We start from the raw sequence: 27,965 nt of genomic DNA, 5'->3' as shown, positions 1-27,965 counted from the left end.
GAAAAGTTTGAGTTTGGCGGAGTTCTCGAGTTTTCAGCTCAGACCTAAAAACAAATCGTGATTTCCCCTTGTGTTTTTTCGTTGGGATTTTTTTGCTCGAGATTTTATTGCATGTGAAGGGTTTGCTTGGGTTCCCTGCGCTTGTTTTGTTTTCTACAATTTGCATTTTGAGCTATGACTCGTGCAAAATCTATGGTCTATTTGCCGTGCAATCTCTGTGTTTTTTTTTTTAATAATTTCCTCAAATAAATTATTTGGTGGGTTTTTATAATTTTTTCCACAAAAATATTTTGGGGCTTTATAATTTTTTTCCTAAAAAAATTATTGTTGGGTTTTATAATTTTTGTCCTCTAAAAATCTTCTGTAAGGGTTTATACTTTTTTCCTCAAAAATTATGATGGATGTCCTTGTTTTAGGGTTTTTATTGCTTTTTCCACAAAAACGATGATTTGTTAGGGTTTGAGGGTTTTTTCACAAAAATCAGTGTATCTTGCAGTTTGTTTTGGGTCGTATTGGAGTTGTTGGGACAAACATCAGCAAACGTGGTATCTTACAGTTTGTTTTGGGAGTTGCTGGAGAGAACAATGCTCAATGCTCATTTGCAAAAGTTTTTGCATTTTTTGCTAAAATTGTGTTTGTTGCTCTTTGGAGGATTTGTTGATTTTTCCTCAAAATCGTAGTTTCAGGTTGTTTTCGGCTCAGCAATTCGTGTGTCATGGTTTTGTAGTTCACGTGTGAGGGGTTACATTAGGTTGGACAGAATTTGGTACTCTTGGTCATTAACATTTTGCAAATCCAGGGAGGGTCTCAGTAGCAGCAAAGTGTTTTGAAGAGGAGCAGCCTTCTTGAGTTTGTGATCAAAAGATTTGCATTGTCTTTTGCAGGGTAGTAGTACAATGACCATTAAGGGAGGGTATTAATATAATATTATATGTAATGTATAATAGTCATCTTAATTGTCGTCATAGTTGTCATTTTTAGTTATTTTTAGAGTCTTATAGTTAGAATAGCTTGTCGCTATTATTAGCTTCTATTTTAGCTTTAGTTAACCATTTGTTTCTTTTTAGAAACACCGTCTTGTAATCCCTATTTAAGGAGCTTCGTCTCCTTTGTTTAATATCGAATATTGAATTATCTGAACAATGAGAGGTGTACCCTCTTATGTTTTTGCACATATCGGAGAAGATCCGTATGAACAGGAAATGCAACATGTACAAGCTGAGGCAGCAGTTCCTCTTGACCACGTCTCCTCAACCTACCCTAGAGACTATTTTCTCTATTAATTCTGATGATTCAAAGAAAGAAGATGATGATGATGATGATGATTATGAGCAAATTGTAGAACCTATCATCTGAGAATATGAAACCTTTGAAGAGATGGAGGTTATTGAAGTTGAGCCTTCTGATCAGCTATCAGATGATGTAAGACATTTAGCCAGCACAAGGTTTGTTTCTAATGATGCTTTTGTCAAATGTTTTGAGATTAAAGATTTCTTATTGGAGTATAAGGGAAAGGAAATAAGAGATAGGGAAAAGGACCTTAGTCCTTAGATGCACCAATGGTTTAATTAAGAATTGCGTGACAAAGTGGGCAAAGAAATGAGAACTATGACCCTTGAGAGAGGTAGAGCATTGTTGCAAGAGGCTGGAGTGATGATTTTGCCTGGATGGGATATTATTTCAGCTATTGCATTTGACAATCTTAGATTGAACCAAAAGATGACTTTGAGCTTAAGTGTTGATGCTGCTAACAAGATTTATACTGTTTTAGCTTACAACTCTAATGGTCACATGTTGTCTATTTGGGCACTATATCCACTCGGAAGGAAGCCGTTAGTGGCTGATGGTCGTAGTAAAATCTATGGGCAACTTGTGGTCATAGATTGGAGGATACAGATCCCATTGAGGCAACAAATTTCAACGTTGCCCATTTTACAAAAGCATTTGTTAACAAATTGCTTAAGGAAAATTATTTGTTCAAACTTAAGAATGAACGACTAAGAAAGGGCATTGCTAAATTGAATGATAAGATAACTTATCCATCAAATTCTTTTCAGTATGCATTAGATAGAGGCACAGTTCTTTTAGAGGAACAGGCTGGACAATCCTATTGGAAGTATAAGGCAGAGAAGTCACAAAGAAGAGGAGCAATTAATTACAAAATTGAAGGCCACTAAGTTTGATATGGCTTCTCCATTGGTCAATGACAGGTTCAAGAAGATGGTTTCACAGGTTGACAAGTTTCAGGCTGTTTACATGAGGACATACAAATCTCTTAAAGAGCATGATAGATTGCAAGAAATATTGGAATTAGAAAAGAAAAAAGTGAAGTCAAGGGATCCCATTGACAATGATGTTTTAGGAATGATAGATGATTGGATTGAGAAGCACAAAAAATACCCTCGGGAACTTATTGGTGAACTTAATGAATATGATTAGATGCAATATTTCTCTTTCCCTTCCTTTTTTGATGAGAATGGTGATCTTAAGGAATTCAATGAGTGGAAGAATGAGATTTGTCAAATGATGCCCCATTTTTTGAGTTTCTTTAATGATGACGAGAAGGTTTTGGAGCATACTGTTGTGATCATTTCACAACATCATCCCATCAAAATGGGGACCCCCTCTTTTCTTAAAGCTCTCCGATCTTGTAGCTCTCATCTCTTGCAAATTTGAGTGAATAGAGTTTATGTAGGGTCATTAATAAGATTGATCAAAGCCCATGGTGGTGAGATGATGAAGGGAAGGTGTCAGAGAGGGGTCAGTTTGAATGAGGTATATGAAGAAGTTGGAAGGATGAATCCCACAGGGAAAATTTTGGCTAAATACAAGAAGATTTCGATTGCCTTGGTTCAGGAGCAAACTTCCCTTGGAGCGACTTCCTTTGCCTTGGCTTTGGAGCAATTTCCTTTGCTTGAGATTTGGAGCGAATTTCTTCCTTTGCCTTCAAAGATAGTTGATTACACTTCATCAAAAGATGGGTCGCATGAAGGAGATGTGGTTGAATGAAAGCCACTTCCATTGCTCCCAAATTGGACCGATTTCCATTGCTTCCAATTTGGAGCGAACTTCCCTAAAGGCCGCTTCCATTGCCCTCATTTTGGAGGGATCTCCTCTTGAAGTGATTTCCATTGCTCCCAATTTGGGGCAAACCTTGTTGAGTAACTTCCATTGCTTAAGATTTGGAGCGAACTTCTCTTGAGGGCATTTCAATTGCTCATGTTTTGGGGCAAACCTTGTTGAATCATTTGCTTTTCTCCCAATTTGGAGCGAACTTCATGAACTGCACTTCCATTGCCTTAAATTTGGAGTAAACTTCATGAACTGCACTTTCATTGCCTTGAATTTGGAGCAAACTTCCCTAAAAGACACTTCCATTGCACTTGAATTGGAGCGAAGTTCACTTGAGACTACTTCCATTGACCTTCAATCCAAGTGACTTCCTTTGCTCCCAATTTGGAGTGATTTCCTTTGCTTGAGAATTGGAGCGAACTTTTAGAGAAACACTTCCTTTGCTCCTCATTTGGAGCGAGTTTTTTTTTTTTGGATGCACTTCCATTGCTCCTAAATTGGAGCGAATTTCCTCTTTATGCTCATTAAGAAGATCAATTGAATACGAATTTTGGCACCAAGGTATAAGTTCAAATGAAAAATGTGTTAAATGAGTATCAAGTTGGCCACTTTAGAAGGATAACATTAATTTTATTTCACTAAACCAAGCCGATCTGCCTAGGAAGAGACACACCCTTTCCCCTGAGACGCCTATAAAGAGGCATTCATTTAGTCATTTCAATCATCAATTCAAAGCGATTCAGTCCTTCAAACGGTGAATTCAAGAGCAGAACAGCAGCATTAGCAGCGAATTTAACCAAAAGGACAGCGATTTTGATCATAAAGGCAAAGTTTCAATTAACAAGGACAGCGAATTCAAGCAGCAAGGAGCGAATTTGATCACAAAAGGAGCGAATTTCATCATAAGAAGGGCGAATTTAATCATAAGAAGGGTGAATTTGTTCATACACCTTCAGCACCAGTAGACTTCTCAAACATTATCAGTCACATGCTTTGGTTAAGGGCATCAATTCAAAGTAAAAATCAGTAAAATTCAGAGGTGAAGAATGGCAGCACCAAAGGCTAGTGGCGTTGGTACACGTCAAGCACTTATCAAGGATGATCAAAAGAGCAAGGTGTTCGAGACTAAGATCACGTCTCATTGGAGCAACATAGGAGATACCAACCTTGGAAAGTTTGATCTCAAGAAATTTTGAAGCTCGTCATACATAAGCAAGCCCACTATGACAACAAAGAAGATGATGGATAGTGGAATCATAAAGGCAGCTGGCTTCCCTCCTACCGGTCAATGCTATGAATTGATGGTCGAGTGTGCCAAACACTATGATTCCCACTCAAGGACCATAGTGGCGAAAGATGGAAGAGTGCTTGCCTACCTTTTAGAAACTGTCATCAGTGAAGCCTTCCACCTACCTTTAGCCAAGAGACATGATCTATAAAAGCATAGAAGGAGCTAAGGCAGTTTATGAGGATGATCCGGAAGCATGTTTGGAAATTATCAACAAGTATTGGCTATTGAAGAGTAAACCTAGCAAAAGCAAGATGCCTAGCAAGCCACATAAAGTTGATTTCAAGGATGAGTTTAGGTATTTCATCACTCTACTCAATCGAGTTGTAGGTGCACCACAAGCATTCTACTTTGAGAAATGGATGGTCTTCTTCATAAAGATAGTCACCCATGGCAAGGATACAATCAATTGGGCAATACTTATCAGCAATAACCTAGATGTTCAACTAAGAAGACTCATCCGCACTAGGACATTCAATATGAGCTCCTATGTCATATATTCTTGCTAGGAATTATGAGTATGCCGGATTGATGTATAGAGGCGTAGTTGGGAGAGGACTAGGAGAAATAAGAGCCTTCACTATGCATATCACAAGGATTCTACAAGGTGGGATTCATCAACGGTTGTCTCCGATAGCACAAGCATTGATCAAACAATTTGGTGCATGGTTCATTCAATTCCCAAAATTCACACATAGAAGGATTCAAGGATGCCCTTCCCCTCCTTACATTTTACCACGCTATCCGACAGATAGGATAGTGTTACTTGAAGTGGTAAGGCAGTTGGTAGCATATGTCAAGGCACAAAGACATAAACATGGAGTCGATGTCGCTTTCCCTATTTCACTTGGAGTGCCCCTCTGCACTAGTAGCTGAGAGTGCCGAAGAAGAATTATCTCTCTATTCATTCACGACATATGTTCCTAGAGATAACTTTGATCCTTATGATAACATAAGGAAAGCTGTAGAGAAGAAGCATAAGCATATATGGCAGTTGGAGGACTTTTGGATGAATGCTCAAAATGATTTTGAAGTGAAAAGAAGGAAGCACTCCAGGCTACCTTTTGGCTTCATTTAGAAATGCAAAGTCTTTAGTGTTGCTGATCAAGCACAAGATAGCGGCAAGTGTCTCCAACCAACCTACAAAAAAGAAGAGAAGGAAATAAAGATCAATTGGAGCAAGATAGAAGTCACGGATTTGAAAGACTTGATGAAGCAAGTCTTGGCCTATACAAGCAAATGGATAGAAGTCCAGCATCAAAAGCTGAAAGAGCAAAATATGCGATTAACATTTGATTTGGAAAAGGAAGGCAATGGGGAAGATGCAAGTGCAAGTGCTAATCAATCAGCCCATTCCAAAGGCTCCAAGAGAAAAGAGAATCATGAGGAAAAAGAATCATCAAGGAAGAGACATAAGTCGAATTCCGGTCATCCTTCCAACACTTTCTCCAGGCATGAAGAGAAGATGAATCAAAATGAAGGCTATGAGAACCAAAGATTTGATAAGGAATTGAGCCATGAGGTGATTGAATCCATGGAATCAACAGTTTAAAATGATAAGAGGTAAAGAAAAGTTATCACAAGATCAAGAAGACCTCGCTCCTCACATTCAAGTAAGTGATGAAGATGAAGGAGAAGATAATAATGAGACAACTTCCCCTCCTAGAGATGAATAGTTGCTCCAAGAGACACAAGTGGGAGAAGGGAGATCATTAATCACTGTATGGCTTAGAGAGAGCCTTGCTAGAGAAGGAATAGTAGTTGATGAAGAACTAGTAGGTGACTTGGATAGCCTCCTAAGCCGGACTCAAGTAATCATTGAGGAATCAATCACTGCATGGCTTAGAGAGAGCCTTGCTAGAGAAGTAATAGCAGTTGATGAAGAACTAGTAGGTGACTTGGATAGCCTCCTAAGCCGGACTCAAGGAATCATCGAGAAGAAGAAATCCACGAAGATGTCCAAGGTAATAATAGATGATATGGTTTCCCGAAAGATGCAAATCACCACTCCCATGGTTGACAAGTGTGAAGATGAAATCACAACAGAAGAGTATGATATGTAGACTATTGATTTGGGTCCAACGAATCCAGAGCAAGCATTAGGTGACATGAATGATTTAGTGAAAACAATTGATGGCATGCTTAGGATGGAAGTAGATAAGAATAGGAAACTGTAGAAAGAAGTGAGTGCACGAAAAAACTACTTCCAACAATTCAAGGAATCGCTGAGGCAACATGATCCTTTCATTACACTACCACCACTGCTTCCTTCTTAATCAATAGATCATATGCAGAAGATGAAGAATTCGACACAACTAATGGATACATGGATACATAAATCTTTCAAAATGGCAAACGAGTTCATAAGGGATATGATGAAGATTTTTGGTACAGTTATAAAGGTTCTTGGGGGAACTCATGCTCTCATGGAAGCCTTTGATATGTTTGTCTACACTAGAGACATAACTATCCCTGTCCTGCAAGAAATGAGGAAGACATCTAGGGAAGTTTTGGTGAAAGTAAAGATAATGAAGGGTGCACCAACATTGAGCTTTCTACATTGGAGCAGCTTGCTTTGCATGAAGAAGATCATCTTCGAAGATATCAAATAGATGCAATCAAGTTGAAGAAACTATTCACCTCATTCATGATAAAATTGTAGAAGTGGCACAAATCATTCTTGAGAGGAAGATCGATCTTGGGACACATATAGACACCAAAGAGTTGGAAGAAAGAGTAAAGGTCATATTCCGTGGAACAGATGGCTTGATCACGAAGAAGCAACTAGATGACATGCATGCACAGATGGTACTAGTTAGCAAGACGAGAGACCTTGAGCCTGGATGGAATACTACCATCATCACAGCCTTTGAAGAAGTCATCCACTTAGAAGAGAAATTGAAGAACCTGCTAGCAGTTCCAACAACTGAGATTGAGTGTATGACGACCAGGTTCATTGAATACGCTAGGAAGGAAAAGGAAAAAGGGAACAAAATCCTAGATGATAGCTTGATATGATCCTGCGTGGCAATTCATTTTCTTATTGGAGGATGCTTCCGCGTTATTTGTGCCAATTGATTTCATTTTCTCATTGTTTGATATTTTGATAATGTTTATCGAGACAGGTTTTTGATTGTATCAAACCCTAATTAGGGTTTAGGTGGCGAAATTTTAGCCCTTGACCTTCATTTGATCTCGGCCATTAATTGTATTTGGGAGTGCTATATAAACCCCATTCATTTCATTTGTATAATATAGATGATTAGATATAAGAGAGGTATTAGAGATATAGAAAACAAGATAGATAAGGGAGGGACTTGAAGAATTGTTGCTCTTTTGCTATTAGATTAATAAAGACATTAAATTTATGGTGTTTCTATTCAATCCTTGTAGCTTCTTGCATTGTTATTCATCTGCTCAAATCAATCTTTGGAATTAGTTTAAGTGTTTAAATTGAATGATGGCATGTTGTGTTGCTTCATGGTGAAACTCCTAATCCATACCACTAGCGACTTGTTAATTGCAAATTAGCCTTGTGTGGTCAACTGGAATCCTTGAAAGCGCTTTAGTTCAATTGTTAATCATTGATATGCATTTGATTGATGGTATCTATGTTTGGTAATGATTTGAAAATCATCTAATACCCTTAGAAGATCGCATTAGCCTTGGTGGAGTTGTTCTTGTATGGCAATACTAAGACTAATTGAGTTTCACTAAAGTCATCCTTCATTTTGGCATTCTTAGGTATAGCTTTTTTTCTCTCACCCCTTAGCTTTTGCACGTTTTTATCCAACCATTAGAAATAGAAGTAGTAAATAGGAAAGAGCTTCATTGCAATATCATTCGAAAACCATTCCTTGAAAGTTAAGCATTCATTTACTAAGAGGTACGTAAGGCCCCTTGAAGAAACACCAATTACGATGATCAACAAAGCTTATCCACATGTCGTGACCTGACACTCAAGGACCTTGGAGTTATCTCAAGTGATCCTTATGCGAATCTTCAGCATTTGAGAGACTTTGATCAAGAGAGGATAAGATACTTTTGGGTATTTTATTTTGTGTTTGCATGTGCCTAAAAAACACATCAACACATACAATCAGTTAACTTGAGGAAATGTTCTCATTGGAATATGAAATGAGGGATACCAACACATTTGCAGGGATACCAACACATCTGTTGTTACATATGCTACCGAGGAGTATATTGATCATTTGTCATTTAATTTTGTTTTTGTCTAGATCAATTGAACCAAGTTAGGAAATGGGAGTGGCATTTTCTTGGGTTGGTGGTTTTATATTTTGAGCAGGAAATTTTGAGTTATAGTTGGTCCCACAATTTTGATTTTTGAATTGTGCCAACAAGGCATTTGGATGGCTACGAGGTCAAAGAAGAATTTCAGCTTGTATTATGGTTATCTTAAGATAGGAACCTTGCTAGGCCGCCTAGGCCATGGGTATCGTTGGAAATACAATGAAACCATATGCAGTTATGTAGTTGAAAATGATATACAGTTTTAAGTGCCTTAGCCCTCTTGTTTTCAGCTTTTACCTTTCTTGTTGTTCGGTTTGTTTAGGCGGTGCTAGTTGGTTACAAAATTGACATATCATCAAAGTATTCAAGCTTCTTTTTTGTTTTGCTTGGGATGTTATTCCCTTCTTTTAGGATGTAGTTTTTTTCCCTCAATAGCTCGCAAGCATTTTTGCCTTCGCTTGGAACAGTTTCAATTTAGTAGGGAATATTTTTTGGTTTTGATTTGATTTCATCTTGAAAATTGGTCTGAAGATTTTGTGCAATCCTCTGTTCTATAAAGGGAATCCCAAGACCATTTTCAGGGGGCTGTTGAAATTGTAGTGAATGGGAGAATAGATATAGTAGTTGTAGTCTTTAGTTTACAGGTCTAATAAATTATGAAGTAATACATATGTACCTCAGTTATGTGTAGTCAAATATGATATGGAAGTTATTAGTGCATTATGACATTGTCTCCCGATTTGTACTCGAATATCATATGAAATACACATATCAAGGATGTTTGGGTTCATCTATTTCATTTTTCTGAATTCGTGTTGACTGCTTATTACTCTTTTCCAAGAAAGGAATTAAAATGTTTTGAACAATTGACAATGAGTTTGGGTATGTAATTAGGATTTTAAGGCAGAGTGTTATGTGTTTCTTCAAAATATGTTAACATAAGGTGTTAATGTTGAACGGATTTGTAGATCTTATTAACTAAATTGGTGAAGATGTTTGTGTTTGTTTATCAGACTTTGTAGCCTCAGGATTAGGCATTAGTCATAATGAAATATTCAATGGTGGCTCTAAAACAACATTGAACAATTCATTATACTAGTGCATAATCCTAAGACTATAAAGTTTGATAGACAAACACAAACATCTTCACTAGTGTAGTAAACAATTTTTAAATTTTTTTTCCATCATTAACACCTATGTTAACACATTTTAATGAAACATTATGACATTCTAACTTAAAAAATCCTGATCACATATCCAAACTCACTGCTAATTGTTTAAAACATTTTAATTCCTTCCTTGAAAGAAAGTGATAAACAACCAACACAATTTTAGAGAACTTAAAAAGATGGACCTGAACATCCTTGATATTTGTATTTCATATGATATCTAAATACAAAATCAAGAGACAATATCATGTGTTCATAACTTCTATAGTATATTTGATTACATAAAACTGAAAATACATTTTTATTTTATTTGATCAGACTTGTAAACTAAAGACTATTACCACTATGTCTATTATCCTTATTAATCACAATTTTAGAACCCCCTGAAAATGGTCTTAGGTATTTTCTCTATAGAATAGAGAATGCATACAAGCTTTAGATTGTTTTTAAGAACAAAATTAGATTGTAACTAAAATATTCCATTCTCAATCGAACTCTCTCCAAACCAAAGCAAAGATGCCTTTGAGTCATTGAAGAAGAGAGATTGCATTCGAAAAGAAAGAAACCAAGTCACGAAGAAGACAAAAGAAGATCAGATTTCCTGATGATGTGTCGATCTTGAAGCCAACTAAAAAACAAGGAAAGGGAGAAACTGAAAACAAGATGGTCAAGGCACTTGAAACTGCATGCTATTTCCATCTGCATATGATTCCATTACGATTCCATAAGATACCCATGGCCTAGGCAACCTGACAAGGTTCCTATCTAAAGATAACCATAATACAAGTTGGAATTTATTTGTGGCCTCATCACCATTTAAATGCCTTGTTGACATAGATCACAAAAGAAAATTGTGGGACAAATTGCAACTTAAAATTTCTTGCTTAAAACATAAAACAACCAACTCCCAGAAAGTGCCGTTCCCATCTACTATTTTGGTGCTATTGACCTAAATAAGAGTAAATTCAAATGACATAAATGATCAATATATTCTTGAGTGGCATGTGCAACAACAGATGTGATAGCCTCTCGCATTTTATATTCCAATGTTAACATCTTCTCAAATTGATTGATTGTATGCACCACAATCTTATAATCCTTATTAATAAAACTCAAAGCATGTGGCAACATTTGATGAGTCTCATTTCTCCATTCATTTTGTTCTTTAACCTCACCATTTTCATTAAAAAAAGAAGGGAAAGAGAAATTTTGCATCTGATTATATTTGTTGAGTTCACTAACCAGATCTTGACAGTACTTTTCATGCTTTTCAATCCAATCATCAATCATTGCCAAGATATCATTGTCAACGAGATCCCTTGATTTCACTCCTTTGCTGACTCCAATCTTCCTTGCAATCGGTCATGCTTTCTAAGAGCTTTGTATGTCCTCACATAAACTGCCTAAAACTTATCAACTTGTGAAACCATCTTATTGAATTTATTATTGACCAATGTAGAAGCCATATTAAACTTGGTACCTTTCAACTCTGCAATTAATTGCCCCTCTTTTTTCTTGTAGTTTCTTTGCTTTGTAATTCCAATAGGATTGGCTGGCTTGATCCAACAAAAGAACCTTTCTCGTGTCCAATGCATCCGGAGAAGAACTAGGTGGATAAACTATCTTATACCTTAATTTAAGCCATTCATTCTCAAGTTTGTATGAATCATTTTCCTTAAGCAGTTTACCGACATGTGCTTTTGTAAAATGAGCAACATTGATTGTCAAATTTGCTGCCTCATTGGGATCAATATCTTCAAATATGTATACTACAAGTTGCCCATAAATTTGGCTAGGATCATCAACTAGTAGTAGCTTTTTGCTTAGTGGATGTAGTGCCCAAGTAGACAATGTGTGATCATCCAAATGGTAGCTTGAGCCAGTGTAAATCCTATATGCTACATCAACATTTAAGTTTATGTTCATTTTTTGATTTATTTTGAGGTTATCAAATGTAATAGCAAAACTAATATCCAGTGTTCCACGATCGTTGGGGACGAGGAGACGAGGGGACGTGCTTCGGGGATGGGGGGACAAAGGGAAAAAGTTTCAGGGATGGGTTTTGGGGATGGGGGGACTTGGGCCTGGGAGGGGGAAACGCGTTTCTGTGGAACTACTGCTAATATCCCATCTTGACAAAATCATAACTCCAACTTCTTGTAACAATGCTCTACCTCTCTCAGGAGTCATATTTCTCATCTCTTCATTTACGGTTTCTCGCAATTCTTGGTAAGTTGCTGATGCATCCCAGGACTAAGTTCCCTTTCTCTATCTCTTATTTCTTTTTCTTTGTATTTCAACAAGAAAGCTTTAAACTCAGGTGGTTTAACAAAAGCATCATTAGAAACAAATCTTGTGCTAGTCAAATGTCTAACATCATCTGATAATTGATCAAATGGTTCTACTTCAATAATATCCCTTTCTTGAGGGTTTTCATATTCTTGGATAATTGGTGTCATAAATTGCTCTTAATCATCTTCATCATCACCCTCTTTCTCAGAATCATTTGAGTCAACAAAGAAAATATTTTTTGGGGTAGGTTGATGGAACATGTGGTCAAGAGGAATTGCTGTCTCAGCTTGTACATGTTGCACTTCTTGTTCATTAGGAACTCCTCCTAACCTTGTAAAAACATGAGAGGGTACACCTCTCACCAATTTAGGTTCCTTTTGCAACATCATTTCAAACCTCTTCTCCAGGTCCTCCATCTCAGTCAATGCATATCTATATGAGGAAATATGTATAATCTTCCATTTTTCTATGGCGATGATCCTATTATACATACTGATCTTTCTCATGGCAAAATCTTTTGGCAAATTTCTCACTAAGTCATCATGGACCCAATATGCATGAGAGTAAGCTCCCAACTTTTGAGCTGCTCGAACATTTGCACAATTTTAGATAAAATAATAATATAAAATGACAAAAAAAAAACAAATGGCTTTAGGTTTTGCAATGGTTGGTCACAGAGAATTCTTGTTACAGAGAGTGGAAATACTATTATTTGCTGCATACAAAATCATCAAACTCATTTGTAATCATATCTTCCACATTACGTTCACGAAGGAATTTGGGAAATGATAGCATGTGCTCTTAGTTGACTTCCACATCACTTTATGGTGCAACTCTCTTTGGCAAAGAAAGCACCTTGGTGTTGTCATATTTTCGAGTCAATGCAAAGGGAAGAAAATGTATTGAGACGGTCATTTTGTTCCACCACTCAACAAGAATTGTTTTAAGAAAGTTTTTTCAAAATCTTGCTCGTTTTCATTTATGATGGTATTAATCTTTTTAATCATTGAGTTAGTGCATATCATATGCCACTCGCAAACATGATTTATCCATGTTCGTAAAATATGTAATACTTATGATGAGCTTGGTGAAATTAAGAAAATATTTCACATGATCTCATCAAGATGCATCTAGGTTCATTTGTTTGATATTCCTTGCCCTCTCATTGTTGGATTGCTTGCATACAGACTAAAGTTGGTTGACGATCATGCGAAAAATTGCCTGCTGCACTGGCATAAGTCATCTCAAGATGATTTTTTTGAAGGTGAATCAAGAATTAACAACCTATAAAAAATGAAAATAAAAAATAAAAAAATAAAGAAAAAAACATATGCAAGTTTTGTAAAATAAGTTTCTAAATTGAAACATAAATTGTATTGTTTCACTTACCTTTAATAAATCCAAGAATGATTTACTATGGCCCACAACATGTGGTAGTTGGTGATAAGCATTTGGATCTCATTGGCGTTTGTATATGCTTGTTTGATTCAATCACTCTTTTTTGCTCAATTTTGTAGCATAATGTTGAGAGTTAATTAAGACTATATCAAAGGATTAAGAGCATAGTAGTGGACAACACAAATTGTTTAAAAATGTGTGAATGGTGTGCCTCAACCAACAAACCAGCCTCTGTAATCATTTGAGTTGACTTTGATGACTTGGACAACATTTTGAGACACCATTTGCCCAATGATACATATTGGGATGTTCACAATAGAATGTGCATCTTTCTTTTGCCCCTCATTGTCCATGACTTTCAAAAACATTTCTCTTTTGCAGGATGTTGTAACAAAAACCTATTTTTTGCATCCCATCCATTGAAAATGATGGACACCTTGTCTTGATTAATGATCACTATTGGGCTGCGATGAATCTTCCATGGTTCCCCTCCTTTGCCATAGGTTCTACATGCCTTCCAAAAACTTGGGCCTTTGTATCCTTATTAAAATTTCTCACCATTTCTTGCTAATATGGTGGTTGAACACTTTGGAAAGACAAACTATTTTTATACACACATCTCGCAAAGCTTTGATTGGTAATCTCTTAGGGTTTATTATTGAATTTCTTTTCCAGTGACCCCTATGTTCTCTTATATGTAGTGGGCTCTTTTTTGTGCATGAACAAATAATGGTTGCTCTCTCGCAACTTCAAGTATGACAAAAGATGAGCAGGAATTAGGGGTTTCCTTGATTAAGATACTGTTTTTGCGAAATGATGATCTGTTGGTAGAGCAATTGCTTCTTTTGTTCACTCTTGTTCTCAATTATAATCCAATTCTCTAGATGTTGGCACAAGGACATCTTTCTTGCCCGAGCAAGATTTGATGCTCATGTTAGGAATACCACACAAGTTGGCTTTCACCCAACTATATGAGTTTGTATTTTTGACACTAGTCCTTTGCAAATGTTAACATACCCCCCAACACTTGGAATTTGGGTCTATTTTAAAGTGGCATTTGCTCACACAACTAGAATTGGCTGCCATTGTAATCCCTATGGCAACAAGTTTGGAAAACTATATGTATGTATGTATGTATGTACGCATATATATTATATATTTGTGTATGTATTTATACATACATACATACATACATACATGTATATTTAAGTATATATATACATACATACATGTATGTATGTACATACATACATACATATATATACATGTATTTATGTACATACATACATACATACATACATACATACAACATAATAAGCATATACATATATTCATGTTATATGTATGTATATATATAACATAATATACATATAGGTATATGCATGTTATATGTTTGTATGTATATGTATGTAATATTCATGCATATCACATGCATATATGTATATGTATATTATGTATGTATGAATGTACGTATGAATGTATGTATGAATGTATGTATGTATGCATGTATGTATGTATGTAAAAACAAAAGAAGTTGTTTAGAGAGGAGGCAATGAAGCAAAAAAGAAAACTTACCTCCTATCCAAGAATCTTCCTCCACAATTTTCTTGTTAGTGAATGGGCTCTTGCATGCATAGGAATATCAATCCAACCACTTTGGAACCTTCAATAATTAATCTTCAGTTCTATATGTGCAATGACAAGTAACAATTAAAGTTTAAGACATGTATTTGGTTTGTATGTTTGGTTTTTCAAATGAGATAAATGTGTTTGTTTTTGTGTTTCAAGTTCTTTTGAGGTCAAATTTAGGATATGGGTTTGCTTTTTTAGGTTGACTTGGCAATCCATGACCTTAAAAAAGCAAAAGAAAAAAGTAAAACAAATGAAAAGGATCATGTTTGCCAGGTTATGCTGCAGAGCATTTTTGGACAAACTCCGGGGCACTTTGCAGCACCTTGTCTTTACCCACAATGGGACCTTTACTTGAACAAGGCAAGCATCGGACTTGGATCTGTGTGTAAAACTGAGTGAACCAATAACATAGGTATTATTTGATGTGCACCTCAAAATCATAGAACAATAGTCCTTCTAGGGACAGCAAAATCTTTCCTAGATCTTTGGGATGGGAGAGGGATGGTTTATATATATATATATATATATATAAGCCATCCCTAAACACTGCAAGGGGCACTGCTCCTTGGATCCATTAGGGGTTGGTGTCCTCAGACCCCCACTCTAGTTTTATAAAAATAAAATGATAAAACTTGTTTTGTACAATGTTGGATGAAAAATAACATTTTTTTCCCAATATTTTCCAAATTCAAGGTCAAGTAATTGAATTCAATTATATTTTTGGTTTGTTCTATTAATCTTGATTCCAAGTAGTCCTACTAGAATATAAACCATTTTTTTAGCATTAATGATTTGACAAGTGACATTGAATTATCGTTTCTCAGCTGTGTTCTCAGTTTTACATTAAATTTTTGTACATTTTGTGCAAATTGTTGTTTTTATACATGAGTAGAACACCAGAGTTGCATCCTTGGGGCACACCTGGAATGTTGTAAACTGCTTTTACCCCAAAGGTCCCTCTTTCTCTGATCAGTCTGTTTTCATTTTTGGCATGTTGTTTTTTGGACCTCTCCTGCCCTTTTGGCAGGGGTATTTAAATGGATCCCCATCTCTATAATGTGGCTATTGCTGCAGGGTTGTAGTGTTACAATGATGTCTGGTACATGCACCAAAACCAGCTACCAGACAGATTCAGTTTTTGTATCGTGGGGTCTGGTGTAGATTGGCACAACTTTGATTTGAATGACCTTTTGGAATCATTAAGCAGATGCCTTGACCTTGCTAATCCATGGTTAGATTGCATACTCTTTGAATCTAGCTTCTCACAGTTAACTATTTGCTTTGTAGAAAACTCTTCAGAAGGTCAGTGTCATCTGTCAAATTTAAAAATCTCTTTGTGGTTCTGTTGTGACCATTTCACACATCGCCCCATTAAAATGGGGACCCCCTCTTTTTGCTCGGTTTTGCTTGTCTTTCTCTCTGCTTTTAGGGTTTTGGGTAAGTGAGTCAGTCGTCTGGACTAGGGTTAAGCCTTAGGGTTTCCGTTTTGATGTTTTCAAGCCAGGATCCAGTCCAATTTTGTGATTTTTGAGCATCCTCGCATAGGTTGCAATTTTGAAATAAGGTAAGTCTGTCTAGGTTCAGTCGGAATCTTGAAGGCAAGTTCAAATTTTGCCTAAGTGTTGATGATGGAATTTTGAAATTTTGTCCGAGTGAATTTTTGACCAAATTTTGAAATTTTTGATAATTGATCCCAGGCCTTGGAGATGACCTAATTTTGACTTGTGAAGTGACTGAAGTCCAAAAACCTTGATATTTTGGCCTATGGAAGTAAAATCGCTCCTGTCCCTCTCCCAGGGACCAGGGCGAAAATGATATTTTATACATCTTGATCATTGATTTATTTCATTTGTCTTGTGCAGGGTTGCCAGGAGATGCAGTTGAACACGAATCGAAAGATTTGGAAGATTTTTGAGACTCAAAATGGCAAATTTTTGAAGTTTGAGGCCAAATCGCTCCTGTCCCTCAACCAGGGACCAGGGCGAAATAACTTACTTAGACCATTTTTGACCTCATTTTGATCAAATTGAAGCATCAAGGACGTGATGGAAGGTGAAATCAACATGATGGAACGCCAGGGTTTAGTCGTTTGCAATAAAAGTTGAACATTTGCCCTCAGGGACAAAAATCGCTCCTGTCCCTCACTGAAGGACCGGAGCTTGTTTCTCAAAATTTCACTGTCCTTGCAGGACCAAGACGATTTTTGGATTGGAAGAGATAAAGGAGGACATCTTTTGTCCATTGAATATAATTTGAAGAAATTTGCAAACAAGGAAATATGCCTAGAAGCAAAATCGCTCCTATCCCTCACTGAAGGACCGGAGCTTGAAATCCAAAATTGCCTTGTCCTTGAAAGATTTGAACGATTTCGCGATTTGAGAAGAACAAGGGAGGTACATTTTACTCGTTGAATATAATTTGATTGCACCTCAAAGGAGAAAATTGGCCCTAGAAGCAAAATCGCTCCTGTCCCTCTGCCAGGGACCAGGGTGAATTTTAATGATAGCTCCCGTCCCTCTCTCAGGGACCAGAGCAATCTCCTTATAAGACAAGTTTTTGGCGAAGTGAAATGAGTTTTTAAGTTTGAGGCAAGTAAAAGGAGGCGTAACGAATCTATTGAAGATAATTTGAAGATTGCAAGACACCAAATGAAGCTTATTTTGTCCTAGGCGCTCCTGTCCCTCTCCCAGGGACCAGAGCGATTTCCTCTTAAAACAAATTTCCCACCAAGTTAAAGCAAGTTTCATGTCAAAGATGAGTAAAGGGGAGCATAGTGGATTCATTGAAGATAGTTTTAAACGTTGGCAAAGAATGATTGAGCTTATAAGTGCAAGGTTCGCTCCTGTCCTTCAGTCAAGGACCAGGGCGAAATCAAGGCTATCTAATATTCCCTTCCAAGTTTAAACCATTCCAGGCCAAGGTACAAGGGGGCAATGATGTTTGGAACGCCTCGAAGATTTAACAAAGTTGCTAGGACCATGAAAAGTGATGAAATTACCCAAGTTCGCTCCTGTCCCTCTCCTAGGGACCAGAGCGAAATATGCAAGGGTGCTTAAATTTTGAATGCCACTTCCGTTTCAAACGTTCAAGAAGGAGTAAGAGACATTATTTTACGCTTTGAAGGCAATTGAAAGTTGATACGAACAAGGATTAGCCCAAGGAACAAAAGTTCGCTCCTGTCCTTGAGTCAAGGACCAGGGCGATATTCATAAAATTAATCATTTTCTTCCTAGATCACATCAAAGCAAAGTTACACAAGATCGAATATGTCCTTGGAAGGATGATGGACAAGGAACCAAACGTCAAAAATTGACTAACTTGAGCAAAGAGGCAAAATCACTCCTGTCCTTCAGTCAAGGACCAAGGCGATTTCTACTAAATTGGTCATTTCCTTCAAAAAATTACGTCAAGGCAAGATTACACAAGGTTGAAAATGTCTTTAAGAAGATGATGAACGAGAGGTTAACGACAAAAGGTTGACAAATTTGAGCAAAATGCAAAGTTCGCTCCTGTCCTTCAGTCAAGGACTAGGGCGATAATGGTTCTAAGAGGCATTCATTTACAAAATTGAATCGATCAAGCTCCAAGTTACGAATGAAGATCCCAGTTTGGACGTTGGGGATGAAGTTTCAAACGTGAAAAATGCAAGATAGAAGACCTAAATGCATAATCGCTCCTGTCCCTCTCCCAGGGACCAGAGCGATGTGGTTTGTATCCCTTACATCTCCCATGTTTTGGTGCCAATAAATTTTGAAATTGCATTAAATACTAAACTTCGATGAACCTTGATATTTTTGATTAAAATTGGCATTTAATGGTGCGCATGAGGTATTTAATGATTAATTTAACCCTTTAAAAAAATTGAAATTATTAATTATAAAGGTGTTTAAATTAATTAATTATTAATTTAAATAAAAAGGGACAGCGCTTGGGTTTTATTTTCCATATTTTTACAAAGTCGGGCTTTTTTTTTTAATTTGAAATTTATTTATTATTTGCCTATTTTCAAAAGTCGGCCTAGAGGTAATTAAAGAGATGAACGCCTATATAAGAAAGGTACGATATTGCATTTCAAATCATCATTTAATCATCGTTGTTCACATGCGATTTTAGAGAGGTGAATAAAGAGCGAATTTCATCACGTTGAAGACCCCAAGGGTGGTGGAATTGACAAGGAAGGCGCCTTCGCTAGAGGAGGATCACGTTGAATACTTCAAACTTCGTTTTTGCCTAGGCGAATTTCATAATTTTGCATCTTTTTAGAGTTAGCTCTCAAGAAAGGTATGGCGAAGTCTCCCTTGTCTAAATTTTGAATGTTGATCGTCATAGTCTTAATCTTGAATTTTGAATTTTGAAGTTTTGAAATTTCCAGTAGCTCAATCGTATTTAGGAAATGATAACTCAAAGACTTATCATGAGGTTTCCTAAAATTAATCTTTAATCTAATCTATGTTTATACATTGCAAAATCTATTTCTTATTATGAAATGTTGTGTAGGTGTTACGATGGCGACCCCGAAGGCGGCAGCATCCACCAGTCGTCCAGCCCTCATGAAGGAAGATCAAAAGAATGAAGAATTGGAGACCAAGATCGTGTCTAAGTGGAGCAACATTGGAGATACCAACTTGGGAAACTTCAGTACGAAGAAGTTTCGAGAGGTCCCTTACATTGGCAAGCCATCACCTGTCGCCAGGAGGATAATTAAAAGTGGCATCATTAAGGCGGCCGGCTTCCCTCCAGCAATCCAGTGCCATGAGTTGATGATCGAGTGTGCTCGCCATTATGATCCACAGTCCAGATCGATCGTGTCCAAGGAGGGAAACACTTTGGCTTACCTTTCAGAGGAAGCTATAAGTGAGGCTTTCCATCTTCCGGAGCACAAAGATATGATCTACAAAAGCATAGAAGGAGCCAGGTCCATGTACGAAGATGATCCAGATGCTTGCCTAAGCATCATCAATAAAAACTGGTTACTCAAGAGTCGTCCTCGCCTGAGCAAGATCCCGAACACACCACATAGGATTGATTTCCAGGAGGAGTACAGAGATTTGATAACACTGCTCAACCGAGTCACAGGAGCCCCTCAAGCCTTCTATTTCGAGAAATGGATGTTCTACTTCATCCAAGTGATAGTTTAGGGAAAAGGAACAATTCATTGGGCTAGAATGATTAGCCATTGCTTGGACGTACAGTTAAGGAGATTGAAGGCTACCAAGTCTTTCCACATGAGTTCATACATCATATATGCCTTAATCAGAAGCTTTGAGTACGCAGGACTACCTCACAGAGGAGTGATCGGAAGAGGACCCGGCGAGGTCAGAGTTTGTGATTCCTATGTTCACTTGCATCATCCGCCAGGAAGTAACTACAAGTTAGTCAATGATACCTTCATGATGAACATCACCAGGACATTGCAAGGTGGAATTCACAATAGGCTATCTCAGGATGCACAAGAGCTTGTAAAGAGATACGGTGCTTGGTTTATCCAATTTCCGAAATTTACATATATTAGAGTTCATGGATGTCCTTCACCTCCATACATGTTGCCGAGATATCCGACAGACAGAATTGTGTTACTTGAGGTAACTAGACAGTTGGCAGTTTATGCGAAGGCATTCAGACACAGACATGGAAATGGAGTCCCTGTGCCTATCATATTAGGCAATTCAGTTGAGGTATGTCCTAATGCTCTAGCCATGGATGATGCAGAAGAGTTAGCTTTATGTTCATTTTCATTCTTTGCCTTGAGAGAAAGCTTTGATCCTTATGGGTATATAGAGGAGACAGTCGGAAGAAAATATAAGCATGAATTTCAGATAGAAGACTTTGTGATGAATCTCTTAGATGATCTTGAAGCGAAAAGAAAGATGCATTCTAGATTGCCTTTAGACTTCATCAGGAAATGCAAGATTTACAGAGTGGCCGACCAAGCTCAGGACAGTGGCAGACATCTCCAATCATCTTATGATCGAGAAAGCAAATCAGTGAGGCTAGATTGGAATGAACCCGAGATTGTGGATCTAGATGCTTTGATGGCTCCAGTTTTGTCTTGTACTCGTAGATGGGTTGATGTGCAGCATCAGAAGTTGAGAGAGCAAGGCATATCTATGACTTTTACTTTGGAGGAAAGACCAGCAGAAGGTGGAGCTAGTGTAAGTGAGGGTAATCCTAATCCCAGAAATGCAAGCGAAGGCAACCTTCGAAGCGTAAGTGAAGGCAATCTCCATCCAAGAGGCTCGAAGAGGAAAGAGAGACCTGAGAAAAGAGAATCTTCCAAGAAGAAGCAAGAGGCCAACCGAGATCGTTCATCCGGCACATCTTCTCGACAAGAAAAGAGGACATTTGAGATAGAGGAGTCTATGGAATCAATGGTACAGAACGATAAACATAAAGAAGGACGGGCACCTCGAAGGTCACCAAGTGGGTCTCTCCAAGCTAATGAGCTGCATGAAGATAAGGAAGATAACGAAGTAACATCTCCTCTCAGAGAAGAAGAAACATTGCCTAAGGAGATACAGGTTAAAGAAACAAGATCTGCCATCCCAGATTGGTTAAAGGAAAGACTAACAAGGGTGATTGTGATCGAGGACGAAGATAATGTAATTGATTTAGAGAGCCTTGTTGGGAATTGTCAGGAAGTGACAGAGAAGAGGAAGGCTACTAAGATGTCCAAGATGATCAGAGATGAGACAGGATCCAAGAAATTGCAGATAGCTACACCGGCAGTGGACAAGTATGAAGGTGAGATCCTCGCAGAGGAATATGATGTGGAGACATTTGAGCTTGGTCCACTCACAGCCGAGCAGACATTAGATGAGGCCACCGATTCATTTGAAGCATTAAAAGACAAGCTTAGGGAAGAAATGGAGAAAAATAGAAAGCTTGAGAGAGAGGTCGGTGCATGGAGAAGTTATTTTAGCCATCTCAATCAGCCTTTGGGACGTCAGGATCCAGCAGTATCTCCTATGCAGGCACTTCCCCTTCAATCAATTGGTGAGGCAGAGAGAGTCAGGAGTTTGGTCTAGCTTATGAGCTCTTGGATTGACAAATCTCATACAGTTGCCATGGAATTTGCAACGAGGATGATGCAGACCATTCACCGGGCTATCTAGGTTCTTGAGATCATCCACAACTTGATGATAACGGTAGCTGCCTTTGCTCATACTAAAGATGTTATCATTCCTGTCCTGCAAGTAATTAGACAAACATCAAGGAAGGTTCTTGTACAAGAAAAGATAATGGATGGAGGACCTCATAGTTTACTTCAGTGGTCAACCTTACTCCAGATGAAGGAAGTTCTCTTCGAGGACATCAGTACTAGATGCAGTCATGTTGAGGAGGTTATCCACCCGATCCAGGATAGAGTGTTTGAGGTACTACGTACTATTCTTGGCAGGAGGATTGAAGTTGAGACAGATGTGGATTTACAGGAATTGGAGGAAAGAGTTAAGGTCATCTTTTGCAAAGATGCGAATGTCATCTCAGATGAGCAACAGGACCAGATGTTTGCTACCATGCTCCTGATTGAGAAGACCAAAGAACTTGAACCTGGATGGGACGCTGCTCTTCTCAAGGCTTTTGATCAGGTCATCCACTTAGAAAAACGAATGAGGAATCTTCCCGAGATTCCAATTGCTAAGATCGAAGGAATCGTATCCAGATTCATTGCATATGCTAAAAAGGAGCATTGGAAAGGGAATAAGATTCTAGAAGAAAGGTTGTTGTAGATGACATGGCACCTTAATTGTCATTGGTCTATGTCTCCTAGATTTTTGTGCCAAATTTAATATTTGGCTATGCATTTAATATTGTTCTGTAAAAAGGGGGCTATTTGTAATAAACCCTAATTAGGGTTTAGGTGTCATAATCTTGGCCATTGATCTTATTTTTGATCTAGACCGTTCATTGTAATTGAGGATGCTATATATACCCTCATTTCTTTTCATTTTGTAACTAGAAATTAAGAAGAAGTTAGAAATTAGTGATTAGAGATTAGCAATTTGATAGAAGCAAGTTACTTTGTAGCAAGATTGAGCTTTGAGGAAGGAATTTCAAACAATTGTTGTTCATGATGGCTTTGAGATCAATAAAATATTGAAGTTATGGTGTTTTATTGCAATTCTTGTGGTTATCTTCATGGTTGTTCACTTTCTTGAATCATTCTCAATCAAAGTAGTATTTTAATTTGAAGGACGAAGTGTTGGACTTGATCGTCGGTGAGATTCACTTTCCAAACCACTAGCTTTTTGCTGATTGTAGGAACGCCTTGCGTGGTCAACTGGAGAAACTTGAATCACTTAAACCTTCAATCATTGTTGTGTCTTGGATATGTGCCTTTGTGGTAGTATCTATGATCCTTGATGAATTGAAAGATCATTTGTTACCTTAGAAGATCGCATCAATTTCAATTGAGTTGTTATTTTATGGCAATATTGAAGTTGGTAGAATCTTGCCAAGTCTCGTTCACATTGAGTCATTCTTAGGGTTAGATTAGACTAAATCTCTTGCAAGCCCTACTCTTTTGATTTTTTTTGAGAATTTGTTCAGTTTAGGAAATTCTATTTCGGAACGTAAGGCCCCTTGATGACACAGCAATCACAACGACCACTGGTGCTTATCCACACGTAGAGACCCTACTTAAAAGAACATTGGAGTCACCCTAACTGATCCTTCTTGCGATATCTTCAGCAGTTAGAGACTTTATTCAAGAGAGGATAAGGTACCCTTGGGTATTTTATTCTGTGTATGATTGTGTACAAAATACACGTCAACAGGTTCAAATCTATTAATTTTCCTTTTGAGGTGCGAAACTAATGTCAGATGCATATGAACTCTTGAATTCTAAGCGGAGGTATGTTGGAAAGATGATATTTTACATCATTTTACAATAATTAAAGGTTTTTATGGATGCATTGTCACAAGCCTTGTATATAAGGTTGTGATATTTTACTAGAATAACTTATGATGCAGATTTCAGGAGCACATTGGATTTCTTTCTGGATGCCTACAGTATTTTTTATTTTCATAGTAGCTATACTATGTGATATTTGTTCTTCTTATTCTGTTACACTTCACTGTGATTATATTTTATTTGAAGATGCTACTGTAAAAACTGAGATTTAGCATAGACAAATGTTGTTCATTTTCTTAGTGAAAATGTGTAGAGTGTGCATAAGATTATAACGAATAACTGAGAACAGTAAGAAAGGAAAATGTGAGAACAGTTAAAAAGGAAAATGAAGGACATCAATTTTTTATATGTTATGGTATAAACCAGGCTGTGCATACCCACAAAACATGTAAAAATCAATTGGAAAATTTACCCTAGGAGAAACCAATTGTGAAATTGAAGTTTCCTTCCCTTTGCATACATAAAATTATGCTCAACAACAGAGAACTGAGAAGTCAGTAAAAATTCTGCTAGTTGAAAGAAATAAAGAAATGGGTGTTTGGTCCGAGGGATCCTTTGCATGCTAAGATGTAGAAGTTTGTGCAATAGAGGCTCTGCTCACAATGGTTCTTTCTTGGCAGAGGAAACCTTGATTATAGCTTAATTGAGTCTGGCAATGGGTGTCTTTAAACTTTTATTACTGGTCTATTTTGGACTTAGAGGGGTGGAAGATTTTAAAGATAACTAATGTATAAATCTGATAGTTGTCCACTAGCAGAATTCGTCTGTATTAGACTTTAGAGCATTTATCTCAGTTGTTAAGAATGTGAGTCAATATAAGCACAAGTTCGAGGTCAATTTGCTACAGTTGTACATGGAATTGGGTTGCTATCTGAGATCCTGTGTTGGTATCCCACAGTGATTGATGATGATATCATTGGCTTCTCCAATGCATGCTGGAATACAGACGCCTGATGCTTTTTGCTTCCTGCCTTGGTTGCCAGCTTAGTTCTCCCTGATCTCCCAGCACTTTGAGATGTCCTCCCCCTGCATAGCTATTTATGTACAGTAGCAAATGTTACCAAAAATCATAATTTATTGATAATTGGACCAGAAAACTAAGTGGCAGAAGATTTAGGCTAAAAAATCTTCACCGAATTGCGAAAACTAGGTTCATGGTTATTTTCACATTTTTGACAAAAAAAATTAGGGTTTCTGGGTTTTTTAAATTCTGCAGTGATTTTTTTTTTATTTCCTTTATACTAACCCTAAATGTAACCTGAATTTTTAGCCGACTCTTAGCATAAATTAAGTACATTTTTTTTTTTGAAAAAAGTCATTTATCTTTTGGTTGTCTAGTTAGTGCTAAGAATAAATTTTGCTACTCTGATTTATACTTGTACTTGTATCAGGGTTATTGTTTTAGTTTTACCCTTGCTTGTCACTTTCATTAGGAGAGGTGTCTCAATGTTGCATCCTAATATTTAAGTACAATTTTTGGGCTATAGAGTTCATTTTGGCCCCACAATTGACCAAAATCAGCTTTAGCCAGCTAAAATAAGTTATAGTGACATATAGCTCTTTGGGATCTTCAATTAAACACAAAAGGCCCAATCACTTTTTTGGATCAAAATCCGTGGCTTTTGGAAGTTAGTCTCCCGCTTTAGGATTGTTAGAGCATCTTTGATTTAGAAGAGAGCTATAAAAGGGAGTTACACATGTTAGCCAAGAACATTCACTGTCATAAACCATCTATGGAGGGTTTGAGGAAGACAAATTGGAGCACCCAAGTTGGGAGAATAACTAGGACATGTTATGACATATACTTATAAGACTTCTCTTGGGATGTGTGTTGGAATTTGACAAGCGAATTTGTGTGCCATTTTTAGGTGGTATTAGCTTTTGCTTTTGTCATCCCTCTTTGGTGGTTGTATTGCTTATTCTATTTATTGGGTGCTTGGGATGGATCTTATGTAGTGTAATTTGTAGGTATTGTTATGTCTCTAGTATTACTCCAAATCTAAGTATTGGTGTTTTCTCTTTGGATTGTATCATAACTGATGTTGTTGCTAATTAATACATTGGTTTGGAGTTTGAAGGCTAGGGTTTTTTCTTAAATGGGTTTTCCTAGGATATATAATTGTGCTATGATGTATGATTTCGCTGCATTGTTTCTTTCCTGCAAATTGTTTTAGATTGTATTTTCTGTTCATTTCTCCTCTTAGATTAGCGTGGGAAACATTTCTGCACCTTAAATTACTTTAATTCTTTCTATAATTTGTTTGCTTCGAGTTTAGCTCTGTTTTTGCCGTAGTACTTCGTATTCTAACAGCTGCTTGTACCAGTCCTTTTGATGTATTCTTGGTCAGTTTTGGAAATTGATATAATTTCTTTCTCTAATTGCAACTTTACATCAAGGGTAGGATATTTGAATGAGAATTCACTTTATCAAGTTAAACTCAAGAAATGTATCTATAATGTTCTTAAGCTTCTTTGAACATGTTAAAACTTAGAGCTTAGGGTTTGAGGAAGACAGTATCATTATGACTGTCATAAACCATCTATGGAGGGTTTGAGGAAGACGAATTGGAGCGCCCAAGTTGAGAGAATAACTAGGACACGTTAACTTACATATAGGACTTCTTTTGGGATTTGTGTGTTGGAATTTGACAAGGGAATTTGTGTGCCATTTTTAGGTGGTATTAGCTCTTGCTTTTGAACGAGTCTTTTTGGCATGTAGTGTGATGGGCTCTGTTGAAAGGTGCTAAAATATATTATGCCTACATGTCTTGTATGTATTTCTTTTTGTTAATTCAAACAGGTTATTTCACTGGGGCCCATATCCATTCTAACTGACACTGAAATAAAGTTACACATGACACTGAGAGATCAAAGGCTAAAATTTATCTAGAGGCAACTTCCAAAATTGTTGAAAGTGAAAGGCCGAAAGCTTATGCAAAACGACCAACAAGATCAGCTGAGCATGAAAAATTGTACTTATTGAGACCAATTTTATTTTCTAGCTGTTGTGGAATAGTTTTTTCCTTAAGCTGGCTATATTTTAGCAGTGAGGTTGATAGAAGTTTATGTTATTGATTGAATACCATATAGAGGCAAGTTCTGATGTTCCTTTCACAGTGCTTGGTTCACAATAGCAGCCAGCATGTTTGTTATCCACTTTGCAGAAGGTAACGAGATACTAATTTTCTGTTGCCACTTGTCATCTCATGCAGCTTTTTTTTCCTTTTTCAGGAATGCGACTCTTGGATTGGTGCAATGTAAACAACATGAGTGGAAATCACTTGAGAAGGGTTTATGGACTGGTGTTATGTCACCTTATGAGACAACATTTATTGATATCAGGATGCCAGATACATTATTTGGTTCACTAACATTTTCAGTTGAAGAAGGTCAGTGATCTTTGTGCCATCATGAGCTCATGTGGAAATTATTTGAAGATTATAATGAAATTAGTTTGTGTCTAATTGTTTTCCATCATCTTGATGATGGATCATTGAGTGGGATCCAAAATGCTGAAAAACTCAGAGTTTTTATTAGAAGCATTCCAATTCATCAATTTTTTTATGTGTTACTGTGGAAATATCATGTTTGTAATAATTACAATTCTGTTAAATGGTTGCAGAGTTCCAACAATATCGCTTGATTTTTTTGGGCTTTGCTCTGCTGATGCTATTTTTGGCACCTATTGTGAGCAAGTGGGTACCTTTTTACTACAGCAGTGCAATGGCATTCGGTGTCATTGTTGTCATTTTAATTATAATTTTCCAGGTGATGCTTCCAGCACCTATTTTTACTTGCACATTTCTTTTTATGTTACTTATTTGTCTTCACCTAAAATTTATTTGAAATTTGGTGTGTACTTTAGGGATACTGAGCATTGGTACATATGCATATAGATTAATATTTTATGGTCTTCCATGGATGTTTGTCTTATGTGAATTGTGTAATA

At 37.1% G+C, this 27,965-nt stretch overlaps 1 protein-coding gene across 3 annotated transcripts in view; it reads left to right on the top strand.

Moving 5' to 3' along the window:
* Positions 1-27,965, top strand: part of LOC131051666 (uncharacterized) — a 105,135-nt gene that overhangs the window by 34,444 nt on the left and 42,726 nt on the right. For all 3 annotated transcript variants that reach the window (XM_057986243.2, XM_057986244.2, XM_057986245.2), the window contains exons 3-4: positions 27,248-27,405; positions 27,639-27,784. In XM_057986243.2, the coding sequence (XP_057842226.1) occupies positions 27,248-27,405; positions 27,639-27,784 (304 nt within the window). The remainder of the gene's footprint in view (positions 1-27,247; positions 27,406-27,638; positions 27,785-27,965) is intronic.

Source organism: Cryptomeria japonica, chromosome 10 (genome assembly GCF_030272615.1).
Source record: "Cryptomeria japonica chromosome 10, Sugi_1.0, whole genome shotgun sequence".
NCBI lineage: Eukaryota > Viridiplantae > Streptophyta > Pinopsida > Cupressales > Cupressaceae > Cryptomeria > Cryptomeria japonica.
This window is presented reverse-complemented; position numbering and strand designations above follow the sequence as displayed.